Raw genomic sequence first — 16,681 nt, 5'->3', positions numbered from 1 at the left:
CTAATATATATATATGGAATCTAGAAAAATGGTACTGAAGAATTTATTTACAGGGCAGCAATGGATAAACAGAGAATAGACTTATGGACATGGGGAGGGGGAGTTGAGAGTGAGATGTATGGGAAGGGTAACATGGAAACTTACATTACCATATGTAAAATAGCCAACAGGAATTTGCTGTATGGCTCAGGAAACTCAAACAGGGGCTCTGTATGAACCTATAGGGGTGGGGTGGGGCTGGAAATGGGAAGGAGGTTCTAAAGGGAGGGGATATATGTATACTTATGGCTGATTCATGCTGAGATTTGACAGAAAACAAATTCTGAAAAGCAGTTATCCTTCAATAAAAAAATAAATAAATTAAAAAAAATTAAAACAAACAAACAAACCCCAACTCTCCAGTATGAGGTGCTGACTTCTAAGAGCCCAATGTTTTCTATCCTTCTGAAATCTGAAAATCCTTACTTGTTGGTGTTTCTCACTTGGCACTAAACCCCTGCCCTATGCTGTGTTTAAATTTGTTTTGGTTTTTAATCTTTTCCTGTGCATGTTATCTTATTTCTAAAAAGTGTATAAATTATCTGTAGTCAGGGACTGACGGTAGTCTAAAATTAGAAGCTGGAAGTGTATTTCTAAAGTTTCTTTCAATCTTTCCAAGACCACATCTCTAACCCTCACTCTGTGTCCATCTCCTCAGTGCTTAGAATAGAACAGGGTCAGTGTTATGATATACGAGGCTCTGGAAACAACCTATCTGGAGCAGGCTGCCAGATTTTTAGTTTAAACAGTGGCTGATGGAGACAGGGGTAAAGGAGCGTTTGCTTATCAGGAAGGCAGGTGCACATGAAAAGAATGAGTGAAGAGCAACTGCTTCATCTCGGGAAGTACCTAATTCCATCAGAAGATCCCCAGCATACATTAATCATACAAGACAAGACTTGTTTAGGGACCACGCAGCTGTCTCTGCAGGAAACTGAGCTCATAAATCAAAGCTCTGTCCCCAGAAGAAATACTGTTTGCCCTCTCCACCAACTCCTTCCCTTCCCCTCTTTCCAGGTCATTCGCCCTGATAGGATAGGCAGCATGGGTCATTCACATAAAGACACGAATGTTTCTCAACGTAAATGAGGCCCACACTGAACAAGTGAAGCTGTTCCAGTATATCCAATTAACCACGACTTTGGAAATAAGGAAATGAAGCTGCCTCAGGTTTCACTGTGATTACTACAATTGCTTACCAGGCACAAGTATCAAAAATAAGTAATTACCTGATGACCTGACTGCTAGGTGAAACCGTATTATAGAGTATCTTAGGTCTCTGCTCCCTAAGCTGTCCCTTTCATTAAGGAACAAAAAGAGACAGGAAAGGAAATCTAGAGGATTTCACTGGCCACTCAGAGAAATGGGAAACTGAATTCTTGAAGCCCCTGTAGCATAAAGCTAGGGGTGCCATGAACTAATATTTTTAATAAGGTCCTTAAATGATGTGGTCAGATATGAAAATTTGTATCAAAAGTCTTCAAAATGTTTGTATCTGCTGATACAGCATCCCATTCCCAGGCTGGAGATACAAAGATTTGTGTAAAAGTGTGTCTGTTGCAACAGTATTTCTACTAAGAAAAAATCAGTATTCAACAGAAAATTGACTAAATAAATTGGTAAATAAATATTCAACAGAAAATTGGCCAAATAAATTGTACATTCATGTGTCTGACTGACACACAACTATTAAAAAAATCACTGAGGAAGAATATTCAATGACATGGGAGAATACTCATGACAGAATCAGTGGGAAAACATAATTATAAAACAGTACACACAGTATATGAGCTCCATTTTGTGAAAAGAATAAGCATGTATGCAAAAGAAAAAAGACTGAGAAGATGTGTATGTAAGACAGTGGCCATCTCTATTTTCAAAGTTGGAAGTAATCAACATCTGTAACTCATTTTTAATATTTTAATTATTATTTTCTGATTGAGAGAAAATTTTTGGTGCTTTTTTTTTTTAAAGAGGAGGCTGTTAATTTGCTCTGCATGGTTTTTCAACATTCACTGTTACTCTCAGATTTGCCCACATTCACAGGCCAGTTTCAGAATAATCTGAAAGCCCTAGGGAAAACCCAACTGTTTTACTTCTTAAACTTTTTAGGTCACTCCAAAAAAGGGGAACTTAACTTTCTGAAGTAGAAAATGCCTCAGTTCCTAAATCTACATCAACTATTACTTCCCATCCATCAGTCCCTATCAAAGCAATAGTTTGTCTAAGTCCAGATTCAAACCCAGTTGGTCTGTGAAATCTGTGAATGATCAGTCTCATGTCCCCTGTTTTGGTGTCTGCTCCAAGAATATGGCAGAAAAACACCCTGATGTGGAAAAAGTCACCATCCTTAGGCATAGGAGGCCTCTACAGTGTATCATTTGAGGAACACCTCTGATAGCTCAGTTGGCAAAGAATCTGCCTGCAATGCAGGAGACCCTGGTTCAATTCCTGGGTCAGGAAGATCCCCTGGAGAAGGGATAGGCTACCCACTCCAGTATTCTTGGGCTTCTCTTGTGACTCAGCTGGCAAAGAATCCGCCCGCAATGCAGGAGACCTGGGTTTGATCCCTGGGTTGGGAAGATGCCCTGGAGAAGGGCAAGGCTACCCATTCCAGTATTCTGGCCTAGAGAATTCCATGGACTGTATAGTCCATGGGATCGCAAAGAGTCAGACATGATTGACCAACATGCACAGAGACTCAACTACCCTTCTTATCACAAGATTGCTCTCTCTCCTGCTAAGTGTGCTAAGTGGTCCGAGAGCCTCATGGTGAGGAGTTGAGGATTCCAACAAAAAAGGGAGCAGTCTTCTCACTCTGGAGGGGAGCTGTCAACAGGTGCGTGTTTTCCAGGAGCACAAGGAGCTCAAGGAGAGGAGAAGGCAAAAAAGTCCCACTAACACACGGCAGACCAGCTCATGGGATTGCCAGACAGTCCCTAATTAAAAGTCCTTTCTACGAAGTCCAGTCTTGACTGATGCGGTCAGTGAGGGGATGGAACAAAATACAAGAATAACAGGAAGGGTCAGGTGCACAGGTTATAAACCGGTAAACCAATCTGGCCCATAAACATGTTTTGTTTGAACTTCTTCTACATGAAGTAAAAAAAATATTTAACTGTGACATTTCACATAAAGCTATCTATTTTTGGCATCTCTTCTAAATATCAGGAGATTTAGCAACATTGGGTCTACAATCCCCCAGAGCAACAACTGGCTGTCCTGTCTGGAAGGGCATGTGCTTTCAAACTCCAGGATGCCAGGGACAGTACTGATTGTGAATGATGCCAACCCTGGCCCCCAGCTCATGCCTAGGGCCTGCCTCGTTCCTATACGTGTCTGAGTCTGCTATACCCTCTCTAGAGTCAGGGGAGAGGAAGGACAAGGGTCCTTCTCAGTTCGCTGCATGTATTTCTATTTCAAATCTGTTTCAGCACTCTACCAAGAAAGGAGAAATGCACCTGAGAGTAAGGAGCTGTCATTCTTCTCACAAAAAAGAAACTAAAACTTGTTTTAATTCTGAGAGTCCCAGCTGGCCAGCAAAAAGGTTTCAGAGATCCCCGAGAGATTTGCACAGACTGAAGTATACTCACACTGGCTGTCAAAGTATTCAAATAGCTAGTTTCTAAATGAGAGCGTGAGTAACATTTAAAGACCACAGTTCCTTTTCGTTGGAGTTCCTCCCCTTCAGGGAATCCACCCCTAATCCTTAGCTGGTAATCTCAATTCATTATGTGCCAATGGGGCACACTGACTCAGAATTTAACACAAAATTTTATAGCAGTTCCTTCTGAATTCTAGGGAGGAAACTTTCTAATTGTCTAATCAGAAATTCCTGTTGTTGGAATAAAATCTCAGTACTCAACATAAAAGTGTTTCTAATGTGGACTCACCCCATCAAATAGTTTATGTGTAATTTCATAATTTATCTATGCAACACAGATAATTATTTCCTGTGATCACCCGGATATGCAGACACTAAAAAAACCACTGGCTTAGATGCATTAAAGCCTCGCTCCTAAAGTGCTGAGTGGTTTCCAAGCTGTGAAACAGGCCTGCTTAAGTCTAAAATTATCATGCTTCTATGACTGCATTTATATCCCAGAATATTATAGTTTTAAATCACTGCAATGATTAAAACAAATTCAAACTATATTATGAATTAATATAATAAACAAAGCTAACCAAGTAAAACCTACAGGTGCCTTAAACACTATGAGCATGGCAGGAAATGAAAACAATCAGGTCTGACAACACGTCGGCTCAGAAACAATGCTAGACTAATAGAAATCAGAAACATGTTTCCACAGAGACACTAAACTTACTAAATATTAATAGAAACACTCCACTACTTATTTTTTCCACTTAATCATTTCCAAATAATTTAGTAATAGCTACTAAAGTAACAGCTACAAATAAGATATTTAATGTAATCTAACTAGAACCTCTAAGTGTCTAGTTAAAATCTTCTTTCTGAAACGTCATGTATTTTACTAAGTTTTACCTCTAGGCTGGAAATGATACTGTTACGAATAAATGCTCACATGTATCTGCAGAAGTGAAAGGCCTACTTCGGCAGCCATCACTCACGGGGACAGAGCCAGGCACGTCACCAGGCAGCACAGGGTGTCAGCACAGGTGACAGGCAGCACACGGGCGGAAAGCAGCCAGGGTCAAGTCCAAAGCCCCAGACACTGTCTCCCAAGGTCAGATTTTCCTTCACAAACTATTCCTGACACAGAGCAAAATGTATTCAAATGAAATGTATTCAGAAGAAAACAAGCCAAAGGACCACTTTCTCTCTGGCACCTGAGATGATAATACAGGGCAGTCAACACATTTTCTAACCAAGGAGATTTCCTTGGAGGGAGGGTTCTGGAACAGAAACGTGGGATCTGAGTTCTCTCTCTCTAGCTACCACAAAGACAAAGAGAAGGGTTAGGACTAAGCGGGAAGAGACGGCAAGAGCCACCAGGAAAGAGGAATAAGACAAGGCAGACGGACTTCCTCTGCGTTCTTGGCTGACACGTGGCTTGTGCCTCAATTCCCTGGCCCTGCAGCATACCCAGTCCACTGTCAGAAAAAAATGGCTTTTTTGACAGCTGTCCCTTGGAGTTTTCTCCCCTTGCCCTTGTAACTTCCAGAAATTCCTGAACCTCTTGCACAGCAAGGAAGGGGGCTTAAGAGTGGAAACTCTTTTTATTTTTTAGAAATAAAGTCAGTAACAACTTACTCAAGAACAACAAACAGTTTGACACTAGATAGCAGGTCCTTGGCTTGGTCTAATGTAACACTGAGGTTTCCCAACTTCAAAAGCCTTTGAATTACATGGTACTGGCACTGCACTGCAATTACTGAGGCCCATCTTTCCTCCCTCAGCCACCTATTATTTTTCCTGGACAAAGGTGACATTTGTTCAGTAAGTATTTACTGAGCATCTACCATGTGCCATTCACCATATACTGTGGCAAAGGAAAAAAGGGGAAGACAAGAGCAAAGGTGGTCCCTGGCCTCATTGAGCTTCAGTTCAGTTCAGTCGCTCAGTCGTGTCTGATTCTTTGCGACTCCCATGAACCGCAGCACGCCAGGCCTCCCTGTCCATCACCAACTCCCAGAGTTTATCCAAATTCACGTCCATTGAGTCAGTGATGCCATTCAACCATCTCATCCTCTGTCGTCCCCTTCTCCCACCCTCAATATTTCCCAGCATCAGGGTCTTCTCAAATGAGTCAGCTCTTTGCATCAGGTGGTCAAAATATTGGAGTTTCAGCTTCAACATCAGTCCTTCCAATGAACAGTCGGGACTGATTTCCTTTAGGATGGACTGGTTGGATCTCCTTGCAGTCCAAGGGACTCTCAAGAGTCTTCTCCAACACCACAGTTTAAAAGCATCAATTCCTCAGCGCTCAGCTTTCTTTACAGTCCAACTCTCACATCCATATATGACTACTGGAAAAATCACAGCCTTGACTAGACGGACCTTTATCAACAAAGTCATGTCTCAAAGTAATGCTTTTTAATATGCTGTCTAGGTTGGTCATAAGTTTCCTTCCAAGGAGTAAGCGTCTTTTAATCTCATTGAGCTTACATTCTATTATAGGCATAATAAGCCTGTGTAAAAATTCAAAGTATGCAGAAACAGACAATGGAGAAAGTAAACATCTACTATAATCAACTATAATTGACCATTTGGTATAAACTATTTCAAATAATCTTCTGCGTATGTAAAGAACAATACTTACCCATATTTTGTAATGTGGTCATACTATCTGATCAGTTTTGCTACTTTCTCCCCTTTAACAATCCATCTTGAGGTCTTTCCATTACATTCTTTTTAAGATACGTTTCCACCTTTCAGGGCTTCCCTTGTGGCTCAGCTGGTAAAGAATCCGCCTGCAATGCAGGAGACTTGGTTCGATCTCTGGGTTGGGAAGATCCCCTGGAGAAGGGAAAGGCTATCCACTCCAGTATTCTGGCCTGATAAATTCCATGGACTGAATAGTCCATGGGGTCGCAAAGAGTCAGACACGACTGAGCGACTTTCACTTTCACTTTTCCTCGGTTAACATTTCCCACTTAAAACTATTGTTATCCCCCATGTAGGACTCTTTAGGGACTTGAGAGAAGGCTAGAAAAGTCCATATAAGGCCACCTTCCCCCGGGTACTTACCCCAGTGAACGCACAAAGGCTCTACCTCTGGAATTGACTGCACTGTCTTGTTTCTTCCCCAGAGTCAGGTCTCAGCTTTGGATTCTATCCTCGCTTTGTGCCTACAATCTCTAAGATGACAAAACAGAGGCTTCTTGGATTCTCTCTTTATTATGCTCTTTCTTCACAGCTATTCACACCAAAATCATACTGAACCCACTCATAATTAAAAATCAGTATCTAAAAACATGGCCCTTTCTTTTCAGTGGATATCTAACTTTAAATTGTCTGTAGATGTCTTAAAATGGGGCTTCCCAGCTGGCCTAGTGGTAAAGAATTGCCTGCCAATGCAGGAGACTCAGAAGATATGGATTCCATCCCTGGGTCAGAAGATCCCCTGGAGAAGGAAATGGCAACCTGCTCCAGTATTCTTGCTTGGTGGGCTGCATTCCATGGACTTGCAAAGTCAGACATAACTGAGCATACACACACATCTTAAAATGTGGGGAAATGAAAAATTGGAAGTAGTATAAATTGTCTGCTGTTTGTCCCCAAACAGCAAGACCACACTAAGAAGTCTTCTATAAGGCAGAGGCTACACAACAATTTAAAACACTGTTATCTGGAGACAAGATTAAATTCAGAAGTACAAAGACTGAGAACTGCTTAGTCAAACCACCTGGGCCATCTGTGCCACCAGCCAAGTCCCATCAAAGAAGAAAGTTGGCTGTTCTTAGCTTTTGCTATCTTTGTCCCTCATAAGAAAAACATAAAATCATAAAATATAAACATAAGATTTATAATGGCTAGAAAGTGGAATGAAGGCCAGTGACATTCTGGTCACCCACCAGCTTAAATTATAAAGAGATGAGTCACAAATCATATCACAGCCTACTAAAACACAATAGTAATCAATATACTCACTGATGAACCAGAACATTATAAAGCCTATTTATCAACTATGTTGTCATCAATCTATATGCTCCTAAAATATTTCCCTAAGACCCAGAAGTGGTAATATAAGTTAGTTCCTGGGTATGAATGTAAGTTAAACACTTCTCTGTATAAGTAAATGGGTTAGAATTTCTTAAAAAGCTTCTCTACCCCTTCGAACTCCTACCCCCACTGCCCCACCACCACCTTTGCTTAGGCAGGGCTACCATACTTGCTTAGTGCTTACTGGAAAAATCCTAATAAACGTTTTCTACTTTCCCCCCAAGGCTCTTAAGTCTCCAACTATGCAGAACTGTATGAACAAACTAAGTTTTAAGTATTAACATTTTGGTGTGCCTGAAACAGCCAAATGAATTTAGAGAAGAAACAAAAAAAGTGACTATTCAATAAATTACAGCATTCCCCAGATTTCCATTTTCCCCTGAAGAAAAGCTACCCCCACCTCTGCCCTTAGAACTTACCACCATGGCCATGCCCATGCCTCAGACCTTTCAAGCAGGCACCAGTGGCTTTTCCCCAGGGTAAGTTGATGTTTACATCCCCTATCTTAAGTTCTCCAATTTGAGGCTTTCGGGTCTGCTGGTGTCAACATAGGCCTATCCCAGGTTTATTCCTAAAAAGCAAATTCCCTGCTAGGGGGCTCTAGGGTGTCTGAAGCAGACTAACTCCCATGGAATCCTAATGAGAGTTGCATTCTTAGAGATCCTATAAACTTTCAAGGGTACCAGCAGATGGCCACCTTCTGTTCAGAAATAAATACACCCCTGTGTCTTTGGCAAGAGCAAGAATTTTTAAAACTCTTAAAACAGCATCTCTCTAGAAGAAAGGAAAATTAAACAAATTCTGAAATTCTAAGCGTTTCTTCTATAGATTTTTGCCAAAAGAGCAGAAAATTCAGCTCTAGGGCCAATCCTCATGCCAACTTTAGATGTATATATATTTGAAACAAACAAAAACACAAGAATATGTAAAAAAATTAAAAAACCAGAACAAAAAAGCAGGTTGATATAATTTTTTTTTAAGCAGCACACTATTAATAGCAAAGGCAGAAGTCAAGAAACTTTGGTTCTGGTCCTTGTAACCGCCCCTCCAGCTGGTTACTAGGACTAGTCATTTAATCTTCCAGGGCTTGTTTACTTCACTGGTGAAATGACAGGGCTGGGAAGGCTGGTCTACATATCTCTGCAACATTCTAAATTCTACTCGGTTTCGTTAAATGCATCTCTTCTAGACAAAGTGTGGATACTTTTCCTTTATGACTCTTCACACCAAACATTATTCAAATACGTTCAAGAGTTGATGTCTTACTAAGAGTAAGCATGAGAAACAAGAAAGATTAATCTGTCTTGAACACAAAAACAAAGAAAGAAAAAGTGGGATGAAAATAAAACAAAGAGACCTCTACTTCAACATTTCTACAGAATATGGATCACTTTATATTTTGCACCCAGCTTTAAATTCTCTCCCTTAACCAGGGAACTGAAACAAGTAACAAGTCCCAAACAAGAAACCCTGCAGTCCTGGGCTGCGTTTGAGAGGGAGCACTGTGCCAAGCACAGAAGTGCTGGCTCTTCCGCTCGCAGGCCCTGAGACTACAGGAAAGCAGCTCAGGTGTTACACCCTGACTTACTGGACCTCAGACAGATCACTGAATGATCACGCAGAACTGCCATGGAATATTCCACATCAAGTGAAAACCAGGGTTAGGCCAAGTTGGGAAAATGATTTCAATATAATTTAGGTGAAAAATCAGGACGAAAAAACTACACAAACACTATGGCCACATCTATACAAATTCAGTTGATGAAAATACAATAAAAATTTAAGTGATTTGTGTCATATGTCTCCTTTTTTCCACCTAAATTTTCTATAATTTTTTGCACACTGAAAATATTTAAAAACTGACCACTGGAGGAAAAAACTGAGCAAACCTCATTCTGATTTACATGATTCCTTTCTAACCCAGCACTGAGTTAAAATAACTGTTCTTCCTCATTGCCTTTTTGTTTATATACAGAATTTTTTCAAAGTCAAAATTAAAAATATTTTTGGCTACCAATATTTTAAGTCTGTCTCTAAATAACTTGGGTAAAGAATTCAGAAATCATGCTGGCAGAAATTGGGTCATTTTGTAAGATACAAGTTGCCAAACTTTTCCTGGAAAGTGGCCTACAGGCAACGCTTATTGCCAAGTTCCTCACCTTCCCCAACTGTAGCAATCTACCAGCATACTTTTTAGTTGCTGGCTAGGAACATTTTTGGCTTTGTAGGCAAAAGAGTTTCTGTCACAACTACTCACTCTGCCACCATAAACCAGCCACAGACACTATACAAATGGATGAGTGTGGCTACGTTTCAATAAAACTTATTTACAAAAACAGGCAGCGGGCCAGCTCTGGCCTTTGTGCAGTCATCTGTCAGTCTGTGGTATACAGCACACTAGAGAACATTCTTGGAGCTTGGAGAGACAATGAAAAGACCCAAAGGACTGCTTCCTCCTTCACAGGGAACGACCATTAGACCTTACTTTGACAGCCATACCAATCTTCAAGACTTCTCTTTGAAAGTGGTATATTAATGAATTCCCCCCTGCAAAGTCAATGAATTGGTTCCTCAAATATAGCAGTTTTCAACCATGTTATTGAGACACACATAGCTATGTGGAATGTGTTGCATTTACTACTAATAATACAACACTGGTTTTCAAGTGATTTTAAAAAAATTTATAAAAGGGACAATCAAGTCTTATCCCTTTAGCCAGCCTGGACCTGTACACAGCCCTGGATGTACCTGCAAGAGCGAAGAACTCATGTACAGACTGTCGAAGAGACTTCAAGCCCAGCCTTTTCCATCTCAAGATAACAAATCCACACTTTGGCTAACAGCTCAAACATGTCAGGTTTGGATCCATTAGAGTCTTAATATCAAAACATATATGAAGTCAAGGAAGATATATTTTCCTTTCATAAACTTTCATTGTTATCACAGAAAAACTTGAACATGCATGAAAGATGAAAGAAAAACTAAAAGCCCCAATACTATTAAGGGGAAATAACTACTATTATTGTTTTGGCTCCTTTTCCGTCAAATTCTTTCTCTGTGTATATCAGAAAAACAAAATGCTTTCAGTAAGATTTCTCTCTACTTTCTTCATGAAATATTATATTATAAGCACAATCCTATATTATGTCTCAAAATATGATTTTTAATGTCTGTATTAAAAATCCATCAAATAGATGGACTATAAGTATTTAAGTTTCTCCCCTATTGTTGGATATTTATATCATCTATTTTTTATAATATTACATGAAAAGTTGAAAATAATCCCCTGGAAGCTTATGAAACTATTTAATATTTTATATTTATGTATTTGACAGCAGGTATTCCCTAAAACAGAGTAATACTCTGGAGCCCTTCAGATCAAGGCACATCAGAATACACATCAGTGACCGCAGGAAGAGGTACACACCTCAGGAGCGGGCACAGGAGCACTGGACCCACGACGAGAAAACAGGCCATCCTTGAAATTCTTTACTAAGGGCAGATGAGGCAGTAGAGTTAACAAACATGACAAGTGGGGCCCAAGTGAGATGGTACCACAGGACTGAGCCTTGATTGCTCTCTCTTAACACCCAACAGAGGAAAATTGTTTTGACTTGACTGCTATTATTAAAATTGTGCAGGACAGAGGATGTTAAAAAGCTGGTGGCAGATGTTTCATTTATAGCATATAGTAAATTTGTGAGATATTCCCTTTGACATAGAAGGTCAACTGATTGGTCTTTTTCCCCTGGGCAAATGAAAGACAGCTGTCTGCTGAGTGTTTTCTCCACAGGGCATGATGGGGCAGAATGTCAGAAACAACACACGTGAATGTCAGCCTGGGAGCAGCAGCAGCATGATGTTTCCAATAGTGGCCAAGGGCTATGAAACCTCTAGAGCCTTAAGGAGTAGAATCCACCTGTGTTTCCCTTTATCTAGCTGCCAATCAGAAAACTAAAACAAATTATTAATCTAATTCATAGTTTATAATACTAGAAACTTTCCCTCATAAATTGTCTGCTCTGAAACAAGCCAAACAGGAACATGAGATAACTCAGTGGAGAGAGGGAATCACAGTGGCCCTCTTGAGCTATGTACTTTTTAAAAGTTCCATGAAATAATGCCATTTACAGTAATACATATGGATATAGAGATTATATACTAAGTGAAGTAAGTCAGAGAAAGACAAATACCATATGATTTCATTTATATGTGGAATCTAAAATACAGCAAAATGAATGTATTTGCAAAACAGAAAGAGACACATAGACATAGAAAACAAACTTATGATAATCAAAGAGGAAAGGGGATAGGGGGATAAATTAGGAGTTTGGGATTAGCAGATACCAACTACTACATATAAAATAGATAAACAACAAAGCTTTACTGTATAGCACAGAGGACTATATTCAGTATCCTATAATAAACCATAATGGGAAAGAATATGAAAAAGAATGTAGAGATATATGTATAACTAAATCACTTTGCTGTACACCAGAACCTAACACAACACTGTAAATCAATTACACTCCAATTTTAAAAAATAATAAAGAGAGAAAAAAAATTAAAAAGCTCCAGTTCAGACCTCAGTTTCCAAATTGAAAGATACGAAGTAAAAGACTCTTGAGAGTCCCTTGAACTGCAAGGGGATCAAACCAGTCAATACTAAAGGAATCAGTCCTGAATATTCATTGGAAGGACTGATGCTGAAGCTTCAATACTCTGGCCACCTGATGCAAAAAACTGACTCATTAAAAAAGACCCTGATGCTGGGAAAGATTCAAGGCAGGAGGAGAAGGAGACGACAGAGGATGAAGTGGTTGGATGGCATCACCAACTCGATTGACATGAGTTTGAGCAAACTCCAGGAGTTGATGATGGATAGGGAGGCCCCGTGTGCTGCAGTCTATAGGGTTGCAAAGAGTCAGACACGACTGAACAACTAAACTGACTGACTGATGAAGTAAAAGGAACGTATGTGTATTTTATAAAATACGTAATACATAGAAAAATGAAGTCTGAGCCAATCAAGGTAATACAACATTTAACTTAAACATGGGAAAAGGAACATTTCTAATTAAAATCTATATCTAACACTGTACAGTTGACCCTTGAACAATATGCAGATTAATCCCAGTGTAATTTATAGTTGGCCCTCCATATCCATGGTTCCTCCACATCCGCAAACTCAACCAACTAGGGGCTATGTAGTACTGCTGTATTTACTATTGAAAAACACATATAAGTGGTTCAAACCCATGTTGTTCAAGGATTAACTGCATTTACCTATGGAATTTTTAGAAAGATTATTTTTTGTACCTGTCTGACAAAGATTTGCATGAACAGGCCACAGACTCTTCTTTTCGTGTCTATGCCACATGATCTTTGGATATGCAAACAGAAAAAAGACTAAAGATACGCCTCTCAAAACCACGAGAGAATCAAGTTAGGTGTAAATCTGTCAAATGTGGGAAGTAATCACCATCACCTCACACTGAGAGCACTGGACAGGGCTGGAGTCAGTGCCCCTGGACAATGGCGCGGTGACCAACAGGCCAGCGGGAAAGAGACACCGAACGTCTCACCACCACAGAGTTCACTGTCACAGTATCTGATCACAAACAGCCCCTGCAGGCCTACTCGGAAATATGCTTCTCGAGACCCGAGTCCAGTCTACGGGAAGTGTGGTAAGGACACAGCGCACACTTACCTCACCAGCGCATCCGGCTTGCTTAGCTGGTTATTAGGGATGCAGTTCTCCATTAGGTCCTTGTGAGCGCTCGGGCTCTTGCTGGCGCATTTCTGCTTCTTCTCATTTTTACTAGATGAGGAAGGGATGCTCCCGTTTGTGGCGCTGTGACTTCGAGGTGAGGAGTTCACAACTCCACTGGCGTTTTTGTAGTTTTTTGAGGAAGCAGTGCATGAGTCCTCTTTCAAGAGATTTTCTGTACTTCCCACAAGATCATTATTTAATCTTTTACTATTGATATGGTTTTCCATATACTCAATTTCTTGTATTTTAGAGTCTACAGGTTGTAAAATATTGTTGTTATTTATTCCAAGGTTGTGTTTTTTGGCATCTTTGTCTTTTTCTTTCCCTTTTTCTCGGTATTCTATCTCTGGCAAAGTTGTAGAGAGTTTTTTGTTGGCTGGGATACCTCCATTGTGGTGTATGAGGATTGAGGAATCCATATCAGGTAATCCTTTGGCTGCTACAATACCAAAAACAAACCAACAAGCAAAAAAAAAAAAAAAAAAAACAACCCACACTGGAATATTTGGTTGTAAAAAAACAAAATGGATTGATTCAACAAACTGTGTCATCTACACTTCGAAACACACTACATTAAGTTGCAAACTCATTCAGAAGCAATAACCATACCACATTATGCTAACTTCGAAAGCAAAGCCAAAAAAATTTGAGAAGCTGCACATTTAGAAAATCACCATCATTTCTAAACACCAAGTCATTAAAGTTCTGACCTTGAAAGGAATATGAGGATTTTACAATTAAGTTATACCTCATTTATCAGTCAAATCAAACTTGTCTATCACTGGGGTGACAGGACATAGGCAGATCATAATCTTAAAAGGCCACATTTAAAAAGATGCTTGGATTAAGCAAATTTAATAACTTTACTGAAAAGAAAGATTAAATGAAACAAACAGGTGTGATGTTAGCATACAGAGCACCTATCTTTTGTCTTGCCTCTATTGTTAAAGTAATAAGTCTGTTATCATTTACTAGGACGCTTTACAATCAATTTTCCGTATAGGTCTACATATTCAAACTTGACAAAGTGTATTTGAAGAGATAATTTTGCACCACACCAGAGAACAAAATTTTGTCATGTTATCAACTAAAAACAAAAACCAAAGAAAACTGGTATTGCTGTCTGTTTACTTATTGAATTGGTTACATATTCATGAGAGAGGTTGTATTAATAAAAGGTCATTTTAAGATCCATGCTGCATTATACAAACCATTTAAAATAAAACCTAGTCATGTTTGCTCTATTTAGAAGAATTCTGATTTGTAAAACAATTTTGTGTTTACATCTCTATCTGGCTTATACTTGGCTTGCTTCAATTACAAATGCACATAGTTACATATACTACTGTCACTGAGAATAAATATTTTAAAATCTTCCTAACAAAATATTAAAATAGAAAATAAACTATAAAAGGAAATGAAATAAATTTAAAAAATAAACATATTTAAAAGCACATGGTCTTAAGACACTAGGCAGAAAACATCATACATATTCTGTATTTCATGACCAAGTAAAGTAACAGTCCTAAAGAGGAACACCAGAAAACACAAAAAGCCATGGTAATTTTCCAAAGCCCTAGCAACTTTCCTGAAAAAATACTACTGACAAACAAACTGCTAACTAACCTACTGAGCCAACAGCTTCCGAGTGAAGACCTACCTTCCTCAGCCTCTTTTTCTTGCTTCTGCAGCATCTGTTGCTCTGGAGGGAGGGCCTGTTGAAGCAGCTGCATGTAAAATTCGTTCTCTTTTTGCACTTCTTTTTGCTTCCTCAACCGCATTTTGTAGCTTACATAACTTTTGAAGCCAAAGCCCAAAGTCACCACAGGGTATCCAATACTACAAAGAAGAAAGTTCTGCTAGTAAATGTAAATTAAGAAAACAAGCAACACATGCATCAAGCACATGAGGACCCTATGGCTGATTCATCACCATAGACGATGATAAGAGCTGAGCATTCAGTAAACACAAATAAACATGGCTGTTGTGGAAATCAGGCAGCTAGCATGCAGAACAAATTCCTGTGGAACAGCAGGACCGTTGGACCATAAGAAGCTGCCCATTAGGCCCTGGCAATCTTTCAAATACACTCAGGAAGTTACCACAGGGACTGTTGGATACAGTGGCTAAAGTCTTTGATTAACATGGAACCTGCCTCATGCATGGTTAGGACTTAGGGATCTGTATGTTTTTAAAAACTAAAAAGGTAGAGATTTTATGAGTGGTCATAAGGAAACATTGCAAGCATTAAAATCAAACACATCATTTGGTTTTCAATACTAGAAGGCAGGGTCAAATTTAGGTGACTCATCTTGCTGCCTGAGAAATGCCTGTCACCAGCTATTCCTGGAAAATTAGTTCATAAACACTCTACCAAACATAAATTAAGAATCATTTAACCAAGTATCTGATATTATCAGAGCCAACATTTGTTTTGCACCAACAAATTAAACCAACTGTACTTACAACTCTAATCTCTGGGACAAAAATCTGAAATATTTTCATTCAAGCCATCAGTCTAATATTGTTACAAAGCCTCTGAAAACACTGTCTGTCAAAACTTTTCTTAAGCTTCATTAATGCTGTTGTTTAGTCGCTAAGTCATGTCCGACTCTTTTGCAACCCCACAGACTATATAGCCTGCCAGGCTCCTCTGTCCATGGGATTTCCCAAGCAAGAATACTGGAGTGGGTTGCCATTTTCTTCTCCAGAGGATCTTCCCAACCCAGGGATCGAACCTGCATCTCCTGCATCCCCTGCATTGCAAGAGGATTATTTACCGCCACCAGGGAAGTCTCATTAACATTAAAACTTATAATTTATCAATTATAATTAGTCTAAATGTGATCACACCACAAATTTATAGTGACAAGTTTATTGACCAACTCTATTTAATTCACTTGTTTGTGAAGATTTTAAACATATTGGTAACTATTTTTTGGTTGTTGATTCTTATTTGTTTTGGTTTCTGCCATAAATATTAGCAAAAATTGGTATATTTGAAAGAAACATATAAGTGGTAATTTCTATAAAAGATATAAACAAAAATCAAGCTTGTTTTAAAAAATGTTTCATGGTTTAAGGTTAAAAATAATAGTCCTTAAAAATTATTAATAATATTCTCTTGCTTTTGTAAACATGCAAAGGGAATTTTAAAATCATTTAAGCTCCATGAAATAGTCATATATTTCATCAAGACTTTTTGGAATCATCATCTGATTACA

The 16,681-nt window shown here is 39.1% G+C and overlaps 1 protein-coding gene across 3 annotated transcripts in view; it reads right to left on the bottom strand.

Moving 5' to 3' along the window:
* The window catches only part of MACO1 (macoilin 1), a 66,190-nt gene that overhangs the window by 28,571 nt on the left and 20,938 nt on the right, over positions 1-16,681 (bottom strand). For all 3 annotated transcript variants that reach the window (XM_070458952.1, XM_020909262.2, XM_070458953.1), the window contains 2 exons: positions 15,118-15,296; positions 13,395-13,896 (listed from right to left, as the gene is read on the bottom strand). In XM_070458952.1, coding sequence (XP_070315053.1) covers positions 13,395-13,896; positions 15,118-15,296 — 681 coding nt within the window. The remainder of the gene's footprint in view (positions 1-13,394; positions 13,897-15,117; positions 15,297-16,681) is intronic.

Source organism: Odocoileus virginianus, chromosome 30 (genome assembly GCF_023699985.2).
Source record: "Odocoileus virginianus isolate 20LAN1187 ecotype Illinois chromosome 30, Ovbor_1.2, whole genome shotgun sequence".
Classification (NCBI taxonomy): domain Eukaryota; kingdom Metazoa; phylum Chordata; class Mammalia; order Artiodactyla; family Cervidae; genus Odocoileus; species Odocoileus virginianus.
This window is presented reverse-complemented; position numbering and strand designations above follow the sequence as displayed.